Here is a 20,978-nt window from a genome sequence, read left to right as displayed (position 1 = left end):
CTGTTTTCTGCCATGAAGTACAACAGTTGTTCACTTTGCCACAGGGAAAGATACATGGCAAGTAGAAAGGTATCTGAAAATACAGAAAGCTTTTTCTTGAAGTTCAACCACAAATTTCATAGAATCATGGAATCATAGAATGGCTTCGGTTGGAATGATCACCTAACTCCAACCTCTCTCCCCCCTCACCCTCCACGATAGGCAGGGATGCCACCCACTAGATCAGGTTGGCCAAGACCCCATCCAGCCTCACCTCTAGGGATGTGGCATTCACAATTTATGTTATTATGTTATTACGTTATGGGAATTTATGTTATTGGATTTCTTCTTTAAGAAATAAAGGTTGTCTCATATGAACAAGTCACTTAAACTGATTGTATACGTTTATTGTACCTGGATCCTTTCCTGTTGTGGGGGTTCCAGTACATGATTTCTGTATATTATCATATTATTTTTTTTTCCTGAAGAGGTTAATAGAAAAAATAAGAATTAGGATAAATCCATGTTACTTTTTTATCCTTATGAGGAAGCAAACAAAGACATGCTTGTAATGCACAAACATGTCGAAGCAGTGGGCCAGCCCTGTCACTGGGCTGAGTGGTGGCAGTGAGGCCAGGGAAGAGAGCTCGTCCCTGGACCTATCCCCGCAGCCCTGGCCAGCGGTCCTCAGCCTGCGCCTGGTCCAAGTTGCGACCCAGTGACAAGCCCTGCCATGGCGATTGGACTCAGAGCACATCCTTCCCTGAGTGCCGAGACCTCACCCCTGGCTGCTGCTCTGCTGCCGGCGAGGCGCAGGCAGGGCACGCGGCTGTGCCTCACACCCCTGCCGCCCTGGCAGCTCGGCTCCCAGACACACTTCGTGGGGGCCAGGCCAGGCTGGCAGCGTGTGGGCTGCTGGTGGCAACACACCACCCCGCGCTCCACTGCCTGGCTTCTTGCCATCGTGGTGGAGGTGCTCCCAGCCACCACGGGGCCTAAGATGCTCGTCTTGCCCGCTTTCTGCATTTGCAGATGGGAATTATTCAGCATCTTTGCTGTGCTTTGGCTTAGTTTTAATTGGAAGCTTGGGTTTTATGTCCGAAAGATTGTTTTTTTCTGCTTGAGATCTAGTACTTGGTTCTTTTTGCAGGTGTGTTTTCCATGTGCTGCGCTGCTCATTCACATTTGCAGTTCTGTTCTAGCTGCAACCCTGTTCTAGCTGAAAGACGAGACAAGGTACGCAGTGCACCAGTTCATGCCCCATCAGTCTGAAGATACTGCCATTTTCTCCTACTCCTCTAAAGCCACTAAGGACCTGGGGAGGGGGTTGTCAAGCTGCAAGAGTTTTTTATTGAAGAGATTCAGTTAGTTCATTTAATTAACCTGTCTGCCTAATTGCTTTGAGGCCACAGGCAAGCAGCATTACTCAGGCATGTGTTCCCCTGGGCCTAAGTCGTCCTGGACGCAGTGACACAGCTCACCCAGCGAGGTGCTGTGTGCAGGACCAGCTGCTCACGTAGCAGGCCACAGCCTGCCTCCTTCGAGCAGCACCCAGTGGTGCTGTGATAACCAACCGCTGGCTGTTGCAGAGTCCTAGTCTGGCCAGGGCCAGTGCCGCTGCTGCTCCCTGCCATCTGCATGCTCTGTGCCCACCAGTCCTGGGTCCCTACTCAGTGGTCCAGGTACAACTGTTCAAGCATTATCTTCTCTTCAGCCCACTGCAAGGCATGGAAGAGCAGGTCAGCTCACCTCTGCTGGGTTGTCATGGATTGGATTTGCCAAGGTGGCAGCCAGACATTCTGACAGAGGGTGAAGAAGGTCCTGTGAATGCCCTGATGGATGTTTTGATCCCCAAAGAAAGCCAGCTTTTCACCAGGCAGCTATATCTTACAGACAAATGAAGTAGAGTTTCCGGCATGTCCAGCACATACTACAAACAATACGATACGTTCTGGGGTGTGTGTAAGCCTAGACTCCACAGAGCCTAGGCTCCTTTGGAAAAGCACAAGTCTGTTTCTGATACTCTCTGTAGATATGTTGAGGGCTCAATATTTAAGTTCCAACTTCATGGGTTTCAGTTGAGTGTTTGCATGAATCAAGATACATGTGCAAACTGGGGGACTGAAGATCTTATTAAGGTCTTTTTCTCCTGAAAAGAGCAAGGATAAGCTTCCACTGAACACAATGATGAGACCAGGCTGTCATGATGGCTGTCAGTATAAAAGCAAAGGTAGAACCTAAAAAGATTAACAGGCCTCTAGGGTAGCTTTAGTTTAGGAAAATTATTTTCCTTTTCCAGAAAGACCAAAAACCCTCTTAGTGGCTTGCTTCAGATAAGCCAGTTGAATGTTTGGGGTAGTTAACATGATTTTAAAATGTACCTTATGACAAACCCTGAAGATAAGTTTTTTTGTTGTTGTTTTTGTTTTTGTTTTTTTTCTCAGCAAAAAATGTCCCTCAATTCAAAAAGTCAATCCCAATTAAAAAAGAAAAATCAAATCCAAGTTCAATCAATTCTGTAGATCAGTACTTTTCACTGTAATTTTAATGACCTAAAGAGCAAACAAATTAAGACCATTGTGCAAGATACAAAAATGGAAGTGCATAAGGAGCAAACTCAAATTAAAGTAACCTAACACAGGGTGAAATGAGATTTAATGTGAAGGCACATCCTTTAGCACATGAAACATACAAAGACATAGTATATATACAAAATCTGAGACAGGTTTATTTGTTTGGACAGTGTTTGTAGCAAGTGAGACTTAGGAGTGCTTGATAACAATCAACTGAGTAAGAATTCATGCTTTGGCACTGCTAGCCAAAGCCTGCTAACAGCATAGGCGTTGCACACAGCCGTGTGTGACTTAGCTGTATGTGACTTTTTGATCAGAGGTTTCAACCTTGGTTTATGCTATTCATCAGCAATAAACCCAGCAGAAAGCAACAGAGGCAAAACCACCAGAAATGGCTGAAAAGTAACGAAAGCATCGTGTGGAAGGTAGCAGCAGAAAGCAAGCGGTTTCCCAGGTTAGCCCGTGTGGCAGTGCCAGCAGCCAACCACTGCTCTGTCGATATCGGGCCCTGGCCCTACGGGGCCACGCCATGCGGGGCTGTGCTGCACCGTGCTGTGCTCACGGGCCTGGGGGCCGTGGGCCGGGAAGGCCAGGGTGGCGGGGAGCACGCTGGGGCCCCAGCACAGTGGCTCCAGAGTAGTAGGCAGGGAAGTGAGGACAACTGGAATGCTTTCAGTACGGCCACTGCAGCTTAGGGAAGGCAAACGTTTTGCTTTGCTTTCTTCTGAAAATAGACAGTTTTCTGAATTTTCCATTTCCTGTCTCGAATTGTGATGAGCAATTAGAATTTCCCACGGGTGGCAATGATGCAGCTGATCATCTGTTGCTCAGCACAGAGCACGTGTTTTCCATAGCTGTGCTGCAGGCTGCACAGTGAAACTCCTGATTGAGGCATGGAAATACTATTGTAAATTAAACAAGAATGCATAATTAATAACCAAAATAAAAGAATGAAACGCATGAAGCAGTAAAAGGAGATGCAATAAACTAAGACTAAACAAGGGAACAATTTAGCTCATACAGTAGGCCACACAATTGACTTCACAAGTGATTGTACTAGATAATTTGCCCAGTAATTATGTTAGTTTATACCCAAGGTAGTTTCCGTTAAGAAAGAACAATGGGTATAGTTCGGTTCTAGTTTTGTAGGGTCAGCTGAAGGACCTGGCAAGTCCCTTGCAGTTAGCTCCGTTAACTGTATCCTGACACATTTCTCTAGACACTAAACCAGCACACAAACTGTGCCAATTCCAGATGACTACATCCCTGTGTCTGTTCTCTTCTGGGACAAACAGCACATCAGGACTCCACATGCCTCTACTACTCATCCACCTTCCCTCCACCAAATCTACGTACCTGGAGCTGACTACGCTCTTAACTGTTCCAGTTCTTCGTGGCCTCCACAGTCCTCTGTTGATTCCTTCAGCGACTCACCCACCCTTTCCTCTTCAGCATCTCTTCAGGATGGAAATCCTTTCACCCATTAACTATCAGGAAGTCGGCCAGTTCCAGGTGCCTCAGAGTGCTGGAAAGTTTACAGGGTCTCTCTGCAAGGCAAGAATAAAGTCCTGCAAACCTGAGAGTCATATTCATAAACACATGTGACAGTAATTTCATGCAATGCTGAAAATTCAAAGGAACTCTTTGCCCAACATCTTTTTTCTCAATGAACTTAAAATGATGCTGTCCTTTGTGTTTTGTCATTTTACAATGGTTTCTCTGCCTCAAAAAAATGCTGGAGCAACTTTTTCCCGTAAGCTCTTCCAAAAGCCTGTCACCCCGTTCAGTCATTTCAGGCTAGAGCAGCAAATCAGTTCTGGGGACATTGTCGTGCTTTCTGTACGCAGGCAGATTCGTTTGGACCGTCGAGTCCTTCCAAAGGGTAGTGTAACGGAAAGGGAAGGCAGACACCCCGGCTCCCGGGTGCTGCAGCCTGGCCTGGCAGCTTGAGAGCCCCCCCGCTCTCAGACCCGGCCGCCCGCACCCGCGCTCCCTCGCCCGGCTCCTGCGCTCCCGCCGCGGCCCCGCCGCGCTCCCGGCACGGGGCACCCGGCCCGCCCGGCCCGCCCGCGGCCGCCGCAGGGCAGCACACCCGCCAGGGGGCCGAGGGGGGCCGAGGGGATCTCAAACTTCTCAGAAGTTGCTGGCTTGCAACTGCTGGTTTACACTCGCAAATTACGAGCGAAATTGCCGGCGCTCCCCGCAAGTACGGGATCCCCCGGCGTCCCCGAGAGCGGCCGGGACGGGGCGAGCGGCCCCGGGGCAGCCGGTGCAGGGGCGGCGGCTGGGGAGGGCGGCCCGACGGGGCGGCCGCAGAGCCCCGGGAGCGGCGCCCCCTCGCCTCCCCCCGCCGGAGCGGGGGGGTCCGGGCTGCGTGCGGCCGCCCCCGCCCCCGCCGGAGGCAGGCCGAAGGCACGGGGGCCGGGGGCGGCCGCAGCCCCGGCCCCGTGAGGAGGCGTCAGGCGCGGGAGCTCCGCTCGCGCCCGGTCCCGGCTCCGTATAAAGGGGGGCGGCGGCGGCAGCGCTTGGCCCAGCCGGAGTCGGAGCCGAAGCCGGAGCCGGAGCCCGGGCGGGGGCCGGCTCGCAGCGGAGGGCGGCTCGACGGCGGCACGGGCACCGGCACCGGCACCGACACCGACACGGGCAGGGGCACCGGCAGCGGCAGCGGCAGCGGCAGGATGGGCGGCGGCGGCCCGCGGCGGCCCGGCGCGCTGCCGCTGCTGGCGCTGGCGCTGCTGGCAGCGCAGGGCGGCGCGGCGCCCCTGCAGCCCGGCGGCTCCCCCGCGCTCACCAAGATCTACCCCCGCGGCAGCCACTGGGCTGTGGGTAAGTCTCCGTCCCGTCCCGTCCCGTCCCGTCCCGTCCCGTCCCGTCCCGACCCGTCCCGACTCGTCCCATCCCGTCGGGCTCCGGTCCACCTGCTGCTCCGCGGTCTCCGCGTCCCCGCCAGGGGCCGTCCCGTCGGCACCGCTCCCGGGAGCGCCGGGCTCTGGCCGGCACGGGGTGCCGGTGCCGGCACTTGGCGAGCGCACGGGCGATACAGGAGGGGCGACGCCGGGCGCGCCCGCCCCGGTGCTGCCGGCCCCGCCGTGCCGCGCTCCGCGGTACGGGGCTGCGCTGCACGAGGGCGCGGGTACGCGGTGACCGTGTCGCCTCCCGCTGCCTCCGTGCTCAGATCGGCAACCAGAGGCCAGCCCGAGGGCAGCTGGGCAGGAGCCGGAGCTCCCCAGCACCGAGGCGCAGCCGCTGCCCTGGGGTGCGCAGCACGGAGCCGGCCCCTCCCGGTGGTCTCCTTCGCAGCCCAGCGCCGATTACGGTTGCGTTTTAATGGCAGCAAAGCATGGGATGGCAAAAACGCATCCAGTTCAGCTGCTGGAAAGGCACTGGAGCGTAGACTTTAATATTAGAGTTCCCACATCCCACATCAAGGCAAGGAAAGTCTAAAACTTTCAGCTTCTCCGTCCAGTCCTTATTCCAGCAAATCTAACCAGGTGCCTCTCCCTAGCTCCAGGCAAAATGCGTGGTCATCTCTGCCCAGTTTGGAGAAACATTCCTTCTGCCAATGTAGGAAACCAGTTGTGCACAACACCGACAACATCTCCAGTCCCAGCTGTGCTTCAGTTTCAACATCTTCCCTGCTCTTCTCTCCCCTTCCCTCTCCTTCCCTCACACTATCGGTCAATTTGAACTTCCAGCTGATGTTTGAGCTATCAAATCCATGCCTGTCTGGGTGAATTTCATGCTACAGTCATTGTTCTTACAGGACATTTAATGGGGAAAAAGAGCACTGGAGATTTTCCTTATGGTTATGAAGAAGAAAACAAGATCCCATTTTCAGCACTACCTGAAAATATTAAGCAGCTGGATGACTCTCTGCAGTGGGAAGAAATGTCCAAATATTTGTTACGGCTACTGGAAGGGAATGAAAATAAAAGTGCTCACTTCTCAAAAGGAGGGCTTCCCTGGTATACGAGGAACACCTGGGAGACAGATGACAATAGCAGCTGGAAAGATGTAAGTAAGACAAAATCTGTAAAAACATTCCTTAAAGTCAACTTTTGTGTTACAGTGACATACTGGCTTCATCTAACTTTTGTGTTGTCCAGAAAAATAATAGAAATGTGCCTAATGCACTAGTCATTCAGTCAAGTGGGATTTTACTCTTGATTAGAAATTGTCAGTCACAGATTATATTGTTTATGAACTGATTTGCTACTGGGCATAAATTCGACAGGTGTTCAACAGATTGCAGTGTCCGGATTGCCTTCAAGTTGCTCGGTTGTTATATTCTCTTATTTCCTAGCACTTCGTGCTGAGATGACCACACCAACAGCAAGTTCTGTATCAACTCAGCAAAAACGAGCTAGTGTGAAAAACAGGCGTGCATGCAGAGAGAAGGCAAAGCATTGTGTGCAAAGCACATCACACCAGCTGTTCCCTTCTGTTGCCATTCCAGGTGCCATTATCATGTTTGCCTTCAAGGTGCCGCAGCCCCAAGGGATGGAGCAGCTGAACTGGAGGGTTTATTCAGCTCCTCAGTCTGCATTTGGCTCACGCCAAAGTCTTTTTCCCCCAGGCATCAGTTTTTCTGGCTGATGATGTGGACCACTACTGTGGTCATCTCTGGTCAAGCAAAAAGAATCTGTGGCTACAAACAAGCTTTAATGTGCACCTAGGACCAGCCTCTTCCTCGCTTAAGTTAGTGTACTTATGAGTCCTAGTTCACGAGGTAACAAGGCTGGTACAAGTACAGATTTGGTACAAGTACAGATTCACCCCTATTCTTTTGGAAAATCCTGTGAAATTCACTCATAAGGATATTCGTGAGGTTTTACAGAAAGTAATCTGAGTCTAAAAGACTTATCAAGTAAACTGCAAAATGTACTAGAAAACTCCTTTCTTTGTAATGCACGAAATTCAGAAATGGTGATAGAGTTGCAGGATTCTTCTGGTTGACATTGAAACAGCATAGAAAGAATAATACACACCATTAAAGACATCAGTGGGAAGAGTTTTTTCTTCCCATATTCTACAGTGTTATTATATAGTTAATATTCCTCAGCTAACCTCACCTTGGTCTCCCTCTTGGAATCCTAGCGCAGTGGTCAGTGAATATCTTGTCACTGACTTGCATAAGGATAAAGATTTACTCATTAAAGTAAGTTGTGCTTTTACGTCTCTTACACCACTGATATGAATGGTGTCCATATGTTTCTTTCTGGCTATGGCTTTATGACAGTGATGCTTATAATAACTGTGATTAATACTATCTAAAAAGTAAGATATTTATTGCATCCTCAGCTCTGCTGTGTGCAGCTTTGTAATCAAATTAGACAAACAAATTCCATTACATTATGTAAAGAGGGAAATATTTTGACGTCTATAACTATTTGGTAATAAATCATACTTAAAAAGGACAGATATTGCCCTTACTGAATTCTGTTCACATGTGTACTTTTACCCTAAATTAATATCCAGAGTTTTGGGGTCAGGCATTGAACATATACATGGAATAATGAGGTTATTGCCTTAAGTCTCCAGAATTCTCAAATGAGGGGTAAAATAAATATGTCTTTCCTGTAACTAAGACATAGAACAACTGGCAGAACCTCATTTTGCCATAGAACCTTTTGTTTCCAATGCATAAAGTTAGTTTGTCTCTATCCTGAAGTAAAGCATAATCATGAAAGAAGTGCCAAAGCTGTCCTTTCTGCCTGTTGGACACAAACAGCTGATTATATGCAGCCTAGAGAAGATGGAAGGTATTTTTCCCATTGGCTTCGGAAAGCAAAAACCCAGCACCTAAAAATCAAACTATATATCTATATACATCTGCTTGAGATCTGCCTTCCTGATGCAGGAGACCTGAAGATTAAATGTAAGCTTTGATTTTAGAAGACTGTGATAATTTCCTAAACCTTTAATTAATGGTAATTGTTACCTTTTTTAAAAGTGGCAATGTTTATTTAAAAAAATGGAATTCTGGTACATACGAAATTCGGACATACATATATGCAGTGACAGAGGAGTGTAAATGACCTTTGGATTTTGATTCTGTAGATTTTTCTGGATGTGAGGGGTTCCATGTTGAATATACTTGGTGCTTTATTTCATGGAATTTTTCAAAAGTAACTGATGTAGTTTAAATTTTGAACTTTAAATTTGAAGTCGGAAGTTACTACCCCCAAAGTCAGAGTCTGCAGCAGTAAATACAGATATTTCCTTCAGGTAATTCAATTCAGGGTCTTGTTTATTAGCTCACATTCACTCAGTGCATTCTTCACCACTGATGCTCACACTGTGCTGTACAGTTCTCAATAACAATAAAATAATAATCATAACTAAAAAACCCTTTCTAGCAGACTGAACCAATGGAGGATAAGTATCATAGTACACACATAGCCAAAATGGCCAAGAATTGATCATAACAGGAAATTAGGCTTAGGGTGGTGTGCCTGAGTTACTTTTTCCTATATTCAGTTAATGCAAATGAAATTAGCAAATGAAGACTTTGCCTGCTCTTTATTCAGTGCGTTAACTACAATTCAAGTAGTTAAAGGACAGAAAGGAAATCTCTTCTGCAAGCTGTTCTAAGTGCAAAAAGTAAGTTGGAAAATAATCTTTAAATTGTTTCTGTGACTTGGCTTTTTATCACTAATGAGACATTATATAAATGAGATGGCAGACTGAATTATTCAGGAGAACGACTTTCCTTGTACTTCAGCAGTTGGTTATTAAGCTAACTGAGAAAAATGAGGTCTGTTTTGGAAAGATTATTAGGAATTTGTTTTTTATTCGAATACACAGAGCAGCCTGTGTATTAGGCTTATTAACTTAGTGAGTGACTTTTGTCAGGACTCATCTATAAATACTATTTTTCTTTCTTTATTAGATGATGGAGTATTTGCTTCAAGTTGTGAATACGAAAGAGAACACTCCAAGCTGAAAGAAGGTCTCTAAACCTTGAAGAAATGGAATACTTTCCATAAGAGACTATGTTTCACAAACACTTGATTGTATCAGATAATCAACAAGGTTTTCTTTCTGTAAACAATATTTCCTTTGAGTAAAATATCTAAATACAAATATTCTTGTATGTTTCAGCAATGACTACACTCTACTTCATTTTAAAGGTTGCATTTTCCCACTTGAATGGCTTTGATATGCATAATTGTCATGGAAGGGTCTTCCAATTAATTATACAACGTCTATCTAATCAGTTCATCTCTTAGTTTAAAATTACATGACATTTCAACATTTGCAATAAATAGTTTGAACGAAAAGGCCGAGTTTATACTTTTATTTAATAAAATGGAAATTGGCTGTGTCATAGCTAGTAACAAAGACACAATAGAATGATTCACTTTCCACTGAAGCTCTTCTTGAATTGCTCCCGGGCCTGTCATTTTGTTCAATAAGGGGGAGCTGACACTGCCTTCTCAAGGTAGCTCTGCACCAAGTGCAGGGAACGTGATGCACTGCCACGGCAGGCAGCAGGCAGGTCTGCTGAGCGATGCTCTGCCTTGTTTGACTCAGAGGCGAAGTGGCAGCTGAGCGTGTTCCCCCCTCCACATGCACTCCTACAGATGTGACTAGCAGGTCCAGCACCTTCATGTTTCCACAGGAGTCTAAAGGAAGAACATTGCCTCCCAGGAGAACAAGTGAGTGACACCTTTTGTGGGGCTACAACACATTTTAGCTAAGCAATGCTCCTTGCTTACTTGTAGTTTTCAGTACACAACTGGACAGTCCCTTCATCAAAAACCCAGACAAGGAGATAATGTGCTGCCACCTCTCAAGTGAGAGCACTGACAGACCAGATCGTAAGGATGGGGGGAAGCCCAGCACAAAGCAGGAGAAGCAGATCTGGACAAAGATCTATCTTTAGCGTAGTTTCTACCTTCCTTGGCCCACGCTGTGGAGCAGGAGTGTTTGTTCAAGTCATGGGCTCACAGCTGTGCCTGTGTGATGCAGCTACAAGAAGGATCTGGAAGTTTTGGTAATAGACTGTCTCATCATGACAGGAGTAACAGACCTGGGTCAGAGAAGAATGAATAAGAAAGAAAACGGTGCTTCCTAAAACAGCAGTGCCACAGTCCATGAGCTGTTTACTCACCACAAGAGCAGGGGCACCAGCGTTTGCTGTTCATTAAACACCAGAGCACAGGCTGAGCCACTGTGTACTCGGGGATAAAAGGTTAGGAGGGTTAAGGAGAAAGTAGGCAAGAGAGAACAGGACCTGCACCGGCGGGACCTTGCAAGGAGCATGCCTGCAGAGCAGGGCACTGCAAGGTGGCCAAGATGTTAGGCAAGCACAGGTCAGAGCCAGATGTCAGAGCGCCCCATTTTTCAGTACCACTACTGAGGCATCTTCGTCCCTTTCGGAGCATCAAGCCTTGTAGCTAGTGGTCTGAACACATCTGAATCTCTGATGCAGTTGTTTAGGGACTTCTTAGGTACACCGGTGTGCACTGACTGCTGGCGAAGGATCTGGAAAAGGCATCACTGAGACACTCAGGTGTGAGCTGGCTTCCACATTGCCCACTCTAGGTTCAGGCAGCTGTGAGCAAGCCCAGCCACAAACCATGCATCTGAGATGCATGACTGATGGCAACAATGGACTTCAGGCACTCGCAAGCTAGCTGTGCAGGTTGGAGAGATCTCATGATGGGAGCTGAGCAATGAGGCCGACCAGGCTACAGAAGGCAATTCACAGTTTGGCACTCTGTCCAGGCAGTGGGATATACAATATCCTGCTCGTTCACTGGTATGCCCTCCTTTGGCATAATTGCATTTATTGCATTTCCCCCCTTAAGAGGATGGAAGATTTGGCTTTAGGACCCTCTCAGTTCAAGGCTAGTGTGAACCTCCAGTTTCTGTTTGAGCGACACAGCTTTTGGGGATATTGACTGTGATAGCAAACAGCATCTCCCGACTCTTCTGCGGGCCGTAGCGGACCCCGGCGGCTCCCCCTGCCCGCCAGGCCACACTCCTGTGCCGGGCGGTGCCGCAGCCCTGGCCCAGGCTGCCCAGAGAGGGGCTGGGGGCAGCTCGGGGAGGTCTCCAGCAGCCGCCGGGCCGTGGGGCTGGGCACCCTGCTCGGGGGGCTGCTGGGCCGCGGGACCAGGGGCACCCGGGGGAGCCTCCGAACCCAGCCGAGCCGTGTACCGGGGAGCCGACCACGCGGCGCATCGGCGAGGCGCCCGCCCTGCCGCAGCACGGGCCCGCCTCACGGACCGCCGCGGCCGCCCGGCGGGACGGGCCCGGTGGCGCAGCTCCGCCCGGTCCCGGCAGGGGGCGCCCCCGGCCAGCGGATGCCTCGCAGCGGACGCAGCCCCGGGCCGCGGCGCCCCCGGCCGCCCCCGGCCCCTCGTCGTGCGGGAGAGCGGTCAGTGGACGGCCGGTGGTTACCTGCGCGCTTCGCTGCAGGTATCCTGGGCTCCAGGGCAAATTCCGGGCACCTCAGCGAGCATCCCAAATTAGGACAGCCGCGGCGGAGACCCGGTGGACTTACCTGCTGGCCCGGGGCGTTTGTCACTCGAGCCTGCTTACCGCTTCCCATTTCTCCTTTTTCTGGCCGATCACCGCCCTGCCCTAAGACAGCGTGAGACCTGGCCCGCAGGTAGGATTGGCACCTCAGCGAAATCGCTCTGCTCTCATGGCGTTCCAGCCCTGCCTCCCCTCCCTCACACCACACGAGGCGGAAGGACCTTGCTCAGCATGCTGCAGCTCAGCCAGCACCACGCACCCCCAGGGCTATGATGCCATCCCTGGAAAGTTTTCCTTATACATCTGAATCAGTCGTCCCTCACCCTGCCCTGTCGGTGGTGAAGGCAGAGTGGAGGAAGGGGTTGAGCCAAATCAGAAGGGCACTTGGGAAGGTGGCTTTGAGTTTTCATGTGGCCAAAGGCACTGAAGGCGTGCGTGTGTTGCACACCCAGGAAGGAGAAGAAGCCTAGCCCAAAAGCCGTAGCTCCATCCAAAGGCTCAGGCAGTCTTCGTACAGACTCCAGGTGGGATCCAAAGCACAGCACCTGCTGCCACCAGCAGCCTTGGCCTCTGGCTGTGGGTCTGAGGGAGCAGGGCTCTCTCTCTTGCAAAGCCTGTGTGGTATGTGCCAGGCCTGTGTGGATGGCTCAGGCTACCCGAAAGGGGTCCCAAATGTCACTAAGAGCATATGCATAGGTAACTCAGTCGTACCATCCCTGTCTGATGACTGGGTAAGTCATGTGTCTCTGAGACACAGTTTCTCTGCGTGTTAAATGGCACTCTCCTGTTCCACAGAGGCAGCATCTAATAAACTAGAAAGTATATGGCAGGATCTTGCAGGGAGGGCGTAGGGGATCAGCATGTTTATGATGGGTTCACCGTAAACACTAGTTTATGGCATCTGCATAATCATCTGCAGATTTGCCTGCCATACAAGCCATGCTGTGTTTGAGCTATTCTGCAGCCAGCAGTGGCATTTGAGCAGGAGAGGGCTGCTGGTGGGCCAAACTTTCTGAGGAGCCATTTATTTAAAAACACTGCTTAAAACTAGCATCCCCTCCTTGGTATTCTGGGTTTGTCCAGTGTTCTGTCTTACTCCTTGCAGCTGCCCCCTCTCTGAGAAGGATTCAATAGAGAGACATCTGACCTACCTGAGATGGTCAGCAACTGGAACACCATCCTCTTTGTTTACCCCAACACTCCCTTCTTTGAGTATCAGTTGCCAAAGCTTCAGTTCTTGCCATCCAAATTCCTACTGCCTACAGTTAAACTCTTTCTTGAAAGTCTTGCCTAGCTGACTTTAACTTCTTTTCTGTACAGGACCAGAGCTTATTTCATGGTTCTTAGTGGGGCAGAAATTTCATATGCCAAAGAGATGACAGCCACATGTCAGCCAATTTTCACATCATCCATTGGCAGGACATGGAGATGCTAGGAGAGAGGAGACACAATATTCACTGTGCCAGAAAAGTTGGTAATGTCGTCAGGGTGATAATGTCCTAATCAGTATCTCCTTCCTTGCTTTTTATTCTGCTCTCTTTTGTTTGATTTATTCCATCATTTGCTCCCATGACGGGATTTTATAAATGGGTACTCAGTGGCTGACAAACTATAATGAAGGAAATCAATAAAGTTTCAAGTTTATATCCCATGGCATCAGTGACACAGGACAATGCTGACTGCATGGAAGAAAGAATTTGAATGTCTGGCCCAAAAACACTGTAGATGAAGGAAAAACCCTTGAATTAATGCCTGTTGGAGCTGGATTTCACATTATGTCCCAATAGGAGGTACCTGAACGTTCTTACTTGCAACCCCTGCCAGATGTAGCTGAGGCAGCTGGAAAGAAGAACCTTCAGGTCTCCATCTCACCTGCAGACACTAACAAGTCCTCAGCAGAGGAAGGGAACAAAATTGCCCCAGACTCCCACAGCCCAGAAAAGAAATTTGAACTGTGACTGAGCTCTGTGTGCTTTCATCTCTGGGGCTGTGACCTGTCATGGCTGTAGAGCAGACACCATGGCCAGCTCGCTGCTGTAGAGGGGTGACAGCAGGGTGTACTAATGAGTGCCAACCTACATGGCCACATCTCCTGACACCATCCATCAGGGACTGAGAGAGCCAGTCTTGCTTCACTGGAAAGCAGCTGAGCCAAACTGTGGGTCAGAATTCTACTCAAATAGGTCAGGATTCTTTGTGAGTTTTCTTGAATACTGACAGGATTTTGAGCAGGGTTGTGAAAGAAAAGAGATTAGAATATACTTTCTGCTGAGAAATGGTGGCATTGAGACCAAGTTTCATGATGACATTTTATTTGTAACTACTAATTCAGAGATCTTCAAAGCTCTTGATGATAATTGTCTTCTCTCCTGCATAGCTCATGCTATTGACCTGTACAAAACTTTACAGAGCACTTCTCTATATTAAGCTTGGGATTTCTGTCTGGGTAAAAGCAGCCAAGCCTGATGGAAAGACTTCTCAGGAAAAGCTGTCCGCCTCTCCACATTTCATATCTTAATGAGAAATCACCCAGGATTAACCTCATTTGCAAGTGGAGAGATTGCTACAGGTGAAGCAGATGCAGAGATGGTGATTCAATTTTACTTTTCCAAAATTCTGAAGCCAAATGCACAGTGGGTGATCTCATGATCTGTATAATATGAATAAATGTATATCTATCCATCCTCTCCCCAGGTAAAAAACATGAAGCTCAGACAGGTCATGTGGGATTTACCTGGAAATGTATTGGAATGCTTTCCAAACATAGCTAGGGTCCTAGCTCAGCCTGTTCATTCAATTAAAATGCAATGTGGAAGGAAAGGGGAAAGAGCTCCTCAGCTACTGATACTGGCTGCCTTCCCCATGGCCAATTTAACTATGAGTAATTCCCTTTTGACCGGTAGCAGACATACACTGTCTTGCTTCCCAGTCCCAGCAAGGTTTGCCTCTCCCGGCTCATCACATCCCCTGAGCAAGGAGATGCGGTACCCCCAGGAGAGCATCTGTGCACATCTGTGTGTGTGGAATGGTGGCAAGGATTTGTCCCGCATGTACCGATCCCTCCCAGGAGTCTCCCGGGGCAGCCCCTGCCAAATGCCCCGTAACCAGGACACTGAGTGAAGACCAGGCCACACTTCTGAAAACTCTGAGTGTTTACAGCTTCACCCACCAAAGCCTACACACTGCCATGAGCGGTTACCCTACCAATAACCTCAAGTTACTATCCAATAACCTCAAGTACCTGTTCCCATGTCCTGGCCACCCTGTCCTACAAGTCCACTTCTCTCAAATGCCATGGTTAGCATAACAACCTTTTCTGTCTGAAATTGTCTCCATTGCAAGGGCGTAGATTTCTTAATATTTTCACTTGCTATCTTTTATTGGTGTATTTTTTCCTTAGAACTTCAGATGTTGCAAAGAAGTTTAATATAGACACTAACAATACTAGCTTGTTAATACAATTTAAGCAAAAGAATAAATAGATCACTCAGAAACAGCCAGGCTAAGAGTCTTAGCAAAGTTAGAGTAAAGAAGTGGTTAAGGATCTAGATGATTTAATCCACTTTTAAGAAAAGGTTTTACAGTGAGCAATTAGATGCTGGTTAAGGAATTAATCACTAATGGGTCATTAACTCTGACTGCCATTGTACAGTTAACAAGCCGAGGCAGGATTATTAGACTCAGCACCCAATTAAGGAGGAGAAGATATTTACAACAAACTGAACAAATGAGCTTTTAAAATGGAATGGGACAATTTGAAAGAAAGTGTAGGAATACAGGAAACCAGACAAGGTAGGAGAGAGATGCAAGTTCTGTCCCTTTATTGGTTTTAAAAATATTTACCTCTCTGTGACCACTCATGTTTAGCAGATTAGAATGTTTCTTTTTAGCAATAAACTTGTCACTTTCCTTGAAGCACACAACTGATCTTTGTGTGTAGATAATCCATTGCAGGGTTCACATTTACAAAATATAAAAAAGACCTGCTTAATATCCAAGTAAAAGAACAATTGACACAGCTTGACATAATTACCATTTTTTGCTTGCAGATTTTGGATCAAGAGCTTGATAAAAGTGAACAGGTGTCTTCACTTTGCTGTCCTGTCGCTGTCTGTTATTAGTGCTTGACTCTAAGTTACTGAGCGTCAATGCTGATTCCGGTGCTGAACAGAAAGTCAGGGGGTCTTTCACGTGGCTTTGCAGGACATAGGAGAATAGGAGGCAACAGGGAGGGAGGGTAATAGCAGCAAAATGGGGGAGAACACCACTGAGATCTCGGGGTTTTGCTTGCTAATCGTGAGCAAGAAGCACGGGAAACAGGTTTTGGGTGACAATTAAATGCATTCATGTGCAGGAGGGTTTTAAGCCGAGTAACACCAAGCGGGACTGTTCCTGTCCCTGGGGTACCAGGGTGTGTGCAGCCTGTGTAGACATCTGTTAATGCGTGTCTTCTTTTGACGCAGCCCAGGTGTGCAGGCACATCACAAACATGAGGAGACATCTCTCCCTCACAGCCACCGGAGGAGATGTGCCTTACTGCAAGCCCCGTATTCTGGGCATCCTCAGCGATACAAAGCTCACCTGTAAAAGGGGCAGCGGGGCACACCTACATGCCCCCCAGGCCAGCAAGGCTGGGGAAGGGAAGCCCGGACACAGCATGGGGCCTGATACAAAGAGGCAGGCTGGATGCGCACAGAGGCCAAAGAGGGAGGGAAAGGCGTTTTCAAAATAAAGGGATTCTCATTATTATCTGCAAAAGGAGCTCTCCAGACAACGGATGGGGCTGCTGTGGAGGAGGCTGTGAAGGGATGTTTAGAAACTGCTGTCTGAGGTTAAAAAGCTCCCTGAAGTGAAGCTGAACAAAGCTGACATACTTGTTTCTGACAGGACTCTTAAAGATACGCACAGATTGTGAAAATATAATTAGAAGCCAGCCTTTGTCTGGCCACAACGAGTGGGAAATGGTGAAAGGAGAGGTCTCCCAGTCTGCATTGAATCATCCCCAGGACACAATGAGGACGCTTGTGCATCCTTCTCCCTTCCCTAATGAGAAACGTTAATTGCCACAACCTCCAGAGTGTGCAGAGCGCCCCGTGCCCAGTGGAGGAGAAGGGGTGTTTCATTACAGCTTCTCAGCCCCATTACGGGCAGTAACGGAGATAATGGAAAATAAAGATGCCGCAGATTTAGTTTAGGCAACTCGGGAAGGGTGCTGTGCAGTGTGGGGTGAGCGCGGCCCAGTGCCTTGCCAGCACCCCAGCCTTGCCAGGCCAGCTGCCCCAGTCAGCCCCCACGCAGCGGCTGGACTGAGGAGCCAGGAGCCTGCAGGACCTACCGGACCCTTCTCCGAGGTGGTGGCGTGGGCTGGCAGCCCAGGATGGGGGCAGCAAATCCCATCCGGCCCCCGGGCTGTCCTGCTGGGTGTGGGAACGCTGCAGCTGGGCCCTGGTGGGGCCCCGGCCACTCTTTGCAGAGCATGGAGCCACTGGCTGGGTGTGCGCCCGCCATGGGACCACACCTCTGGCCCCATCAAGAGCCCCCGGCAGTGACTGAAGGGAGCCACCACAGCCAGGGGCAGGGGGAAGCATGAGACCCCCAGCAAGGCTAAGCTGCAAGGAGGGAAAGGGCCACGGCCAGGCCTGCGGCTCCCCACCACACGCCAGAGGCAGCGAAGGACCTGGCCTGGGCAGCCCCCTTGTGCAGACACACAACGCACAGGCTTCACACCAGTTGTGGCATTTAATGGTGCAAACAGAAAACCCTCCCCAGATCACACAGGCCTTGGTTCCCAGCCACCCTACGCCGCTCTTCGCCCTACTTCAGCTTTTATTGCAACTAAAGCATCCAGCCAAGAAGGGAGAACGAAAGAGATTTTTTTCCTAAGCTATGATCTGACCCCTAACTCCGCAGGGCATGTGGAAAAGGAGATTAAAAAGACCACAAAATACAAAGCAAGCCAGGGCATGGGGAAAAAGCTGGTGTGAGGGACAGCCCTCTGTTGTCAGGTCCTTGTCCAGGGGAGTCAGAGTGGGTCAAGGGCATCCCTTGGGCATCCCGGTACCAGCCTTCCCAGTGCTTTTGTCCCAGGTGCTGGAAGAAGAAGCTCAGATCGTCTGCCAGGGTTTGCCAATGGACTGGATGTGCTCCTTGGCCTTCATCCGCAAGGCAGCAATGCTGGTGTTGCGTGGGTCCGCCTCGTCCAAGGGGAACTTGTCCACAAAGGTGGCCCCGCACTGGTAAGGCGGCGGTGGCCCCATTGCCCCCAGGGGCTGCAGCGCGTGGGTCACGGCCGGAGAGTTCAGGAAGGGCGGTGGTGTGTAGCTGCCAGGCAGGCTCTGCGGAGAGGCCACAAAGCCAGGCAGGCTCTGCAGGGCCGTGCCGCTGGGCACAGGCGGGCTGAGCCACGTTTCCAGGGGCAGGCTGCTGCTGAGGGGGCCCATGGGGGTCGCCTGTGGTGAGCGGTTGAAGGAGAGTATAGGTGAGTCCTGAAGCTTCATAGAGGTCACCTCCAGCTTCTCCTGCCGCCGCCACTTGGCCCGTCTGTTCTGAAACCACACCTGCAAGCACAGCCGTGTTAGCCAGGCACCGCTGCCCCCGGACAGCGCTGCCACTGCCACGGAAGGCAAAGGCTTCCCCGGGCACAGAGGGAAACATGAGATGGAGCAGAGGGAATAGAGCAGGGCAGGGCAGGGCAGGAGAAGGCACCGAGGCAGGAGCGGACTTGGAGGTGCTTCCCCGTGGGCTTGGGGAAGAAGCGTGGTGAGGGCCCTCTGGAGACACCCTGCCGCTGGCCGGGCACGGGCTGTGCGGAGCCACCTTGGGGCCGCGCCGCTCCCGGCTCCACCGCCCGGCTCTGCCGCCCCGGTGCCCCGGAGCGGGACACGCCGCTTAACCGGCGGCGGCCAAACGCGAAACGGCCCCGGGCTCCGCCGGTCTGTGCCTGCCGCGTCGGGGCCGTGCGAGCCGGGCCGGCCGGAGACGAGCCCGGAGCTGCGGCGCAGCCTCGCGCCCCGCGGTGCCGCTCGGCCGGGCGCCGGCCGGGGCTCCGGCAGCGGCACCGGAGCAGCGAGGCCGTCGGCGCGGCGGGGCTGAGCGCCTCCCGCTGCCACGAGTGAGGGGCCGGGCCGAGCCGGGCCGGGGGCTGCCGGCGCCGGCAACGCGCGGCTGCGCCGAGCCCGGCCGGGCCGTGCTGCACCAGCACTCCCGGGGCCGGGGCCGGGGCCGGGGCTGGGGCCGGGGCCGGGGCCGGGGCCGGGGCCGTCCGTGCGGGCGCGGGCGTTACCTGCACGCGGACCTCGGGCAGGTTGACCTTCATGGCCAGCTCCTCGCGGCTGTACACGTCGGGGTAGTGGGACTTCTCGAAGGCGCGCTCCAGCTCGTGGAGCTGGTAGGTGGTGAAGGTGGTGCGGTTCCGCCGGTGCTTCTTCTTGGGCTGCTCCTCGTCCGACGGCTTCCCCTCGCCGCCGCCGGCGGGCAGCTCGGGGCTGGCGCTGCCGGGGCAGTACGGCTCTGCGGGGGGAGAGAGGCGAGTCAGCGGCAGCGCGGCCGCCCGGGGCGCGGGGAGAGCCGCCCGCCCGCCCGGGACCCGGCGCCCCTCGCCCGCCGCGCTCACCTTGGAAGCGCTCGGCGCGGCCCTGGCGCTCGGCCGGCGGCGGCTCCCCGGGCATCTTGGGGAGGCCGTGCCGGGGACCCCGCTTGTCCGCCTCCTTGGCGCTGCCGGCGCCGCCGTCGGGCGGGAAGGGGCCGAGGAGGCCGTCCTCCTTGCTGAAGCCCAGGATGGCCTCGATGCTGTGCAGCCTCGACGGGTTCCCCCCGGGGCTGCGCGCCGCCGGAGCCGACAGCGAGAAGGCGCCCTCGGCCATGGCGAGCGGGGCGCCGGGCGGGTGCATGGGGCGGCCGGCCCGGGGTCCCGGCGCGGCGGCGCTCCCGCCCGGCCCCGGGGCGGCGCGGGCAGCTCTGGCACGGCGCCGCCCGGCGGGCTGGCCTCCTTGGGGCGGGGGAGGAGTGCCGGGGGGCGGCGGGCCGGAGGGAAGGCGAGGCCCCGCGCCGCTGCGGCCTGGCGGGGGGGCAGGGCATCCCCGGGGCCCCGCCGCCGCCGCCCGCTGGCCCCCCGCCCCTCCGGCCCCCCCGGCGCCGCCGCCGCCCCCGCCTCTCCCCGCCCCGCCGGCCCCGGACGGCACCGGGCGACGCCACCCGAGGCGGGGCTGGGCGGCCCCCCGCTGCCGCCGGGGCCGGCCCTGGCCGGGCGCCCCGCCGGGCCCCGCCGCCGCCGCAGCCCCGCGGCCGGCCGAGCGCCGTCGGAAGCCGTCGTGGGACAGGCGGGGGGGAGCGACCCGGCACGGCGGGGCCCGGGGCGCGGGGGCCGCTTGGCGGTAGCGCGGAGGACGGGCCCGGGGCAGAGGCTCCCGGAGCACCCCCGCGCACACGCTCCTCGCCCCGGCAGCTCCAGCCCACGCCTGTCCCGCGCCTTTGGAGGGCGCCTCGGCCGCGGAGGCGGTGTTCATCTCGGACGAGAGGCGCGAGGGGGCCGTGGCACTGTCCCGCGGCTAAATGCAGAGGGTGAAAAGCCCCGGGGGTAAAAGCTGCTGCTGTGGTCCCCCGACGGGGTACTTGCCCTGGGTTCGGCAGCCTTCCAAGTCACGTTTACTGCCCGGGTGAAAACGCACGTGGGCTTTTTGGGAGGATGAGCTCCGGAGGTATCGGGGCGGGGGTGGTGGTGACTGGGCTCAAGTTGTTGGTATCACTCCCGAGAGGACAGAGGACGACAGGCCATGTGAGCAGAGCCAATTCGGCAGCCCAGTCCCCTGCTGAGGGAGTGGGGCTGGAGGCTAGAAGGCAGGACAGGGTGCATGGGACATCTACAGTTTGCTTTTGAAGGTGAGGTGGAGAGCTGATCCCACACCCTGCTTTGCACCGGGCTTGGTGGAGGACATGAGC

General features: G+C 52.7%; 2 protein-coding genes and 1 long non-coding RNA gene across 4 annotated transcripts; 1 reads left to right on the top strand and 2 right to left on the bottom strand.

Annotated features, from left to right (window-relative positions):
- Window positions 1-2,493: 2,493 nt before the first annotated feature.
- LOC311427197 lies at window positions 2,494-6,306 on the bottom strand. The gene is made up of 3 exons (XR_014687250.1): window positions 5,471-6,306; window positions 3,909-4,099; window positions 2,494-3,454 (listed from the first exon to the last, which is right to left on the bottom strand). It is a non-coding gene; the product is annotated as an uncharacterized lncRNA (long non-coding RNA).
- On the top strand, window positions 4,959-9,835 carry LOC311427196 (gastrin-releasing peptide-like). Its single transcript, XM_084504359.1, has 3 exons — window positions 4,959-5,378; window positions 6,316-6,566; window positions 9,445-9,835. The coding sequence occupies exons 1-3, from the start codon at window positions 5,231-5,233 to the stop codon at window positions 9,496-9,498; spliced, it is 453 nt and encodes a 150-aa protein (XP_084360485.1). The 5' UTR covers window positions 4,959-5,230; the 3' UTR covers window positions 9,499-9,835.
- A 7,926-nt stretch (window positions 9,836-17,761) lies between these two features.
- On the bottom strand, window positions 17,762-20,098 carry LOC311427369 (retinal homeobox protein Rx2). 2 transcript variants are annotated; one of them, XM_084504678.1, is made up of 3 exons: window positions 19,654-20,098; window positions 19,324-19,550; window positions 17,762-18,598 (listed from the first exon to the last, which is right to left on the bottom strand). In XM_084504678.1, the coding sequence occupies exons 1-3, from the start codon at window positions 19,928-19,930 to the stop codon at window positions 18,146-18,148; spliced, it is 957 nt and encodes a 318-aa protein (XP_084360804.1). In that variant the 5' UTR covers window positions 19,931-20,098; the 3' UTR covers window positions 17,762-18,145. The 2 variants fall into 2 exon arrangements, with proteins under 2 accessions (XP_084360804.1, XP_084360805.1); XM_084504679.1 differs by having other exon boundaries at window positions 19,336-19,550.
- Window positions 20,099-20,978: the final 880 nt, after the last annotated feature.

This window comes from Aythya ferina, assembly GCF_964211825.1.
Source record: "Aythya ferina genome assembly, chromosome: Z".
Lineage (NCBI taxonomy): Eukaryota > Metazoa > Chordata > Aves > Anseriformes > Anatidae > Aythya > Aythya ferina.
Note: the sequence above shows the minus strand (reverse complement) of the source record. Positions and strands in the feature narration are given on the sequence as shown.

Coding starts and splice junctions, on each gene's coding strand:
- LOC311427196 (XM_084504359.1), top strand. CDS start 5,231: ATGGGCGGCGGCGGCCCGCGGCGGCCCGGCGCGCTGCCGCTGCTGGCG. Junction 5,379..6,315: donor CGGCAGCCACTGGGCTGTGG/GTAAGTCTCCGT, acceptor TTGTTCTTACAG/GACATTTAATGGGGAAAAAG. Junction 6,567..9,444: donor ACAATAGCAGCTGGAAAGAT/GTAAGTAAGACA, acceptor TTTCTTTATTAG/ATGATGGAGTATTTGCTTCA.
- LOC311427369 (XM_084504678.1), bottom strand. CDS start 19,930: ATGCACCCGCCCGGCGCCCCGCTCGCCATGGCCGAGGGCGCCTTCTCG. Junction 19,551..19,653: donor CCGCGCCGAGCGCTTCCAAG/GTGAGCGCGGCG, acceptor CTCCCCCCGCAG/AGCCGTACTGCCCCGGCAGC. Junction 18,599..19,323: donor TGCCCGAGGTCCGCGTGCAG/GTAACGCCCGCG, acceptor CTGTGCTTGCAG/GTGTGGTTTCAGAACAGACG.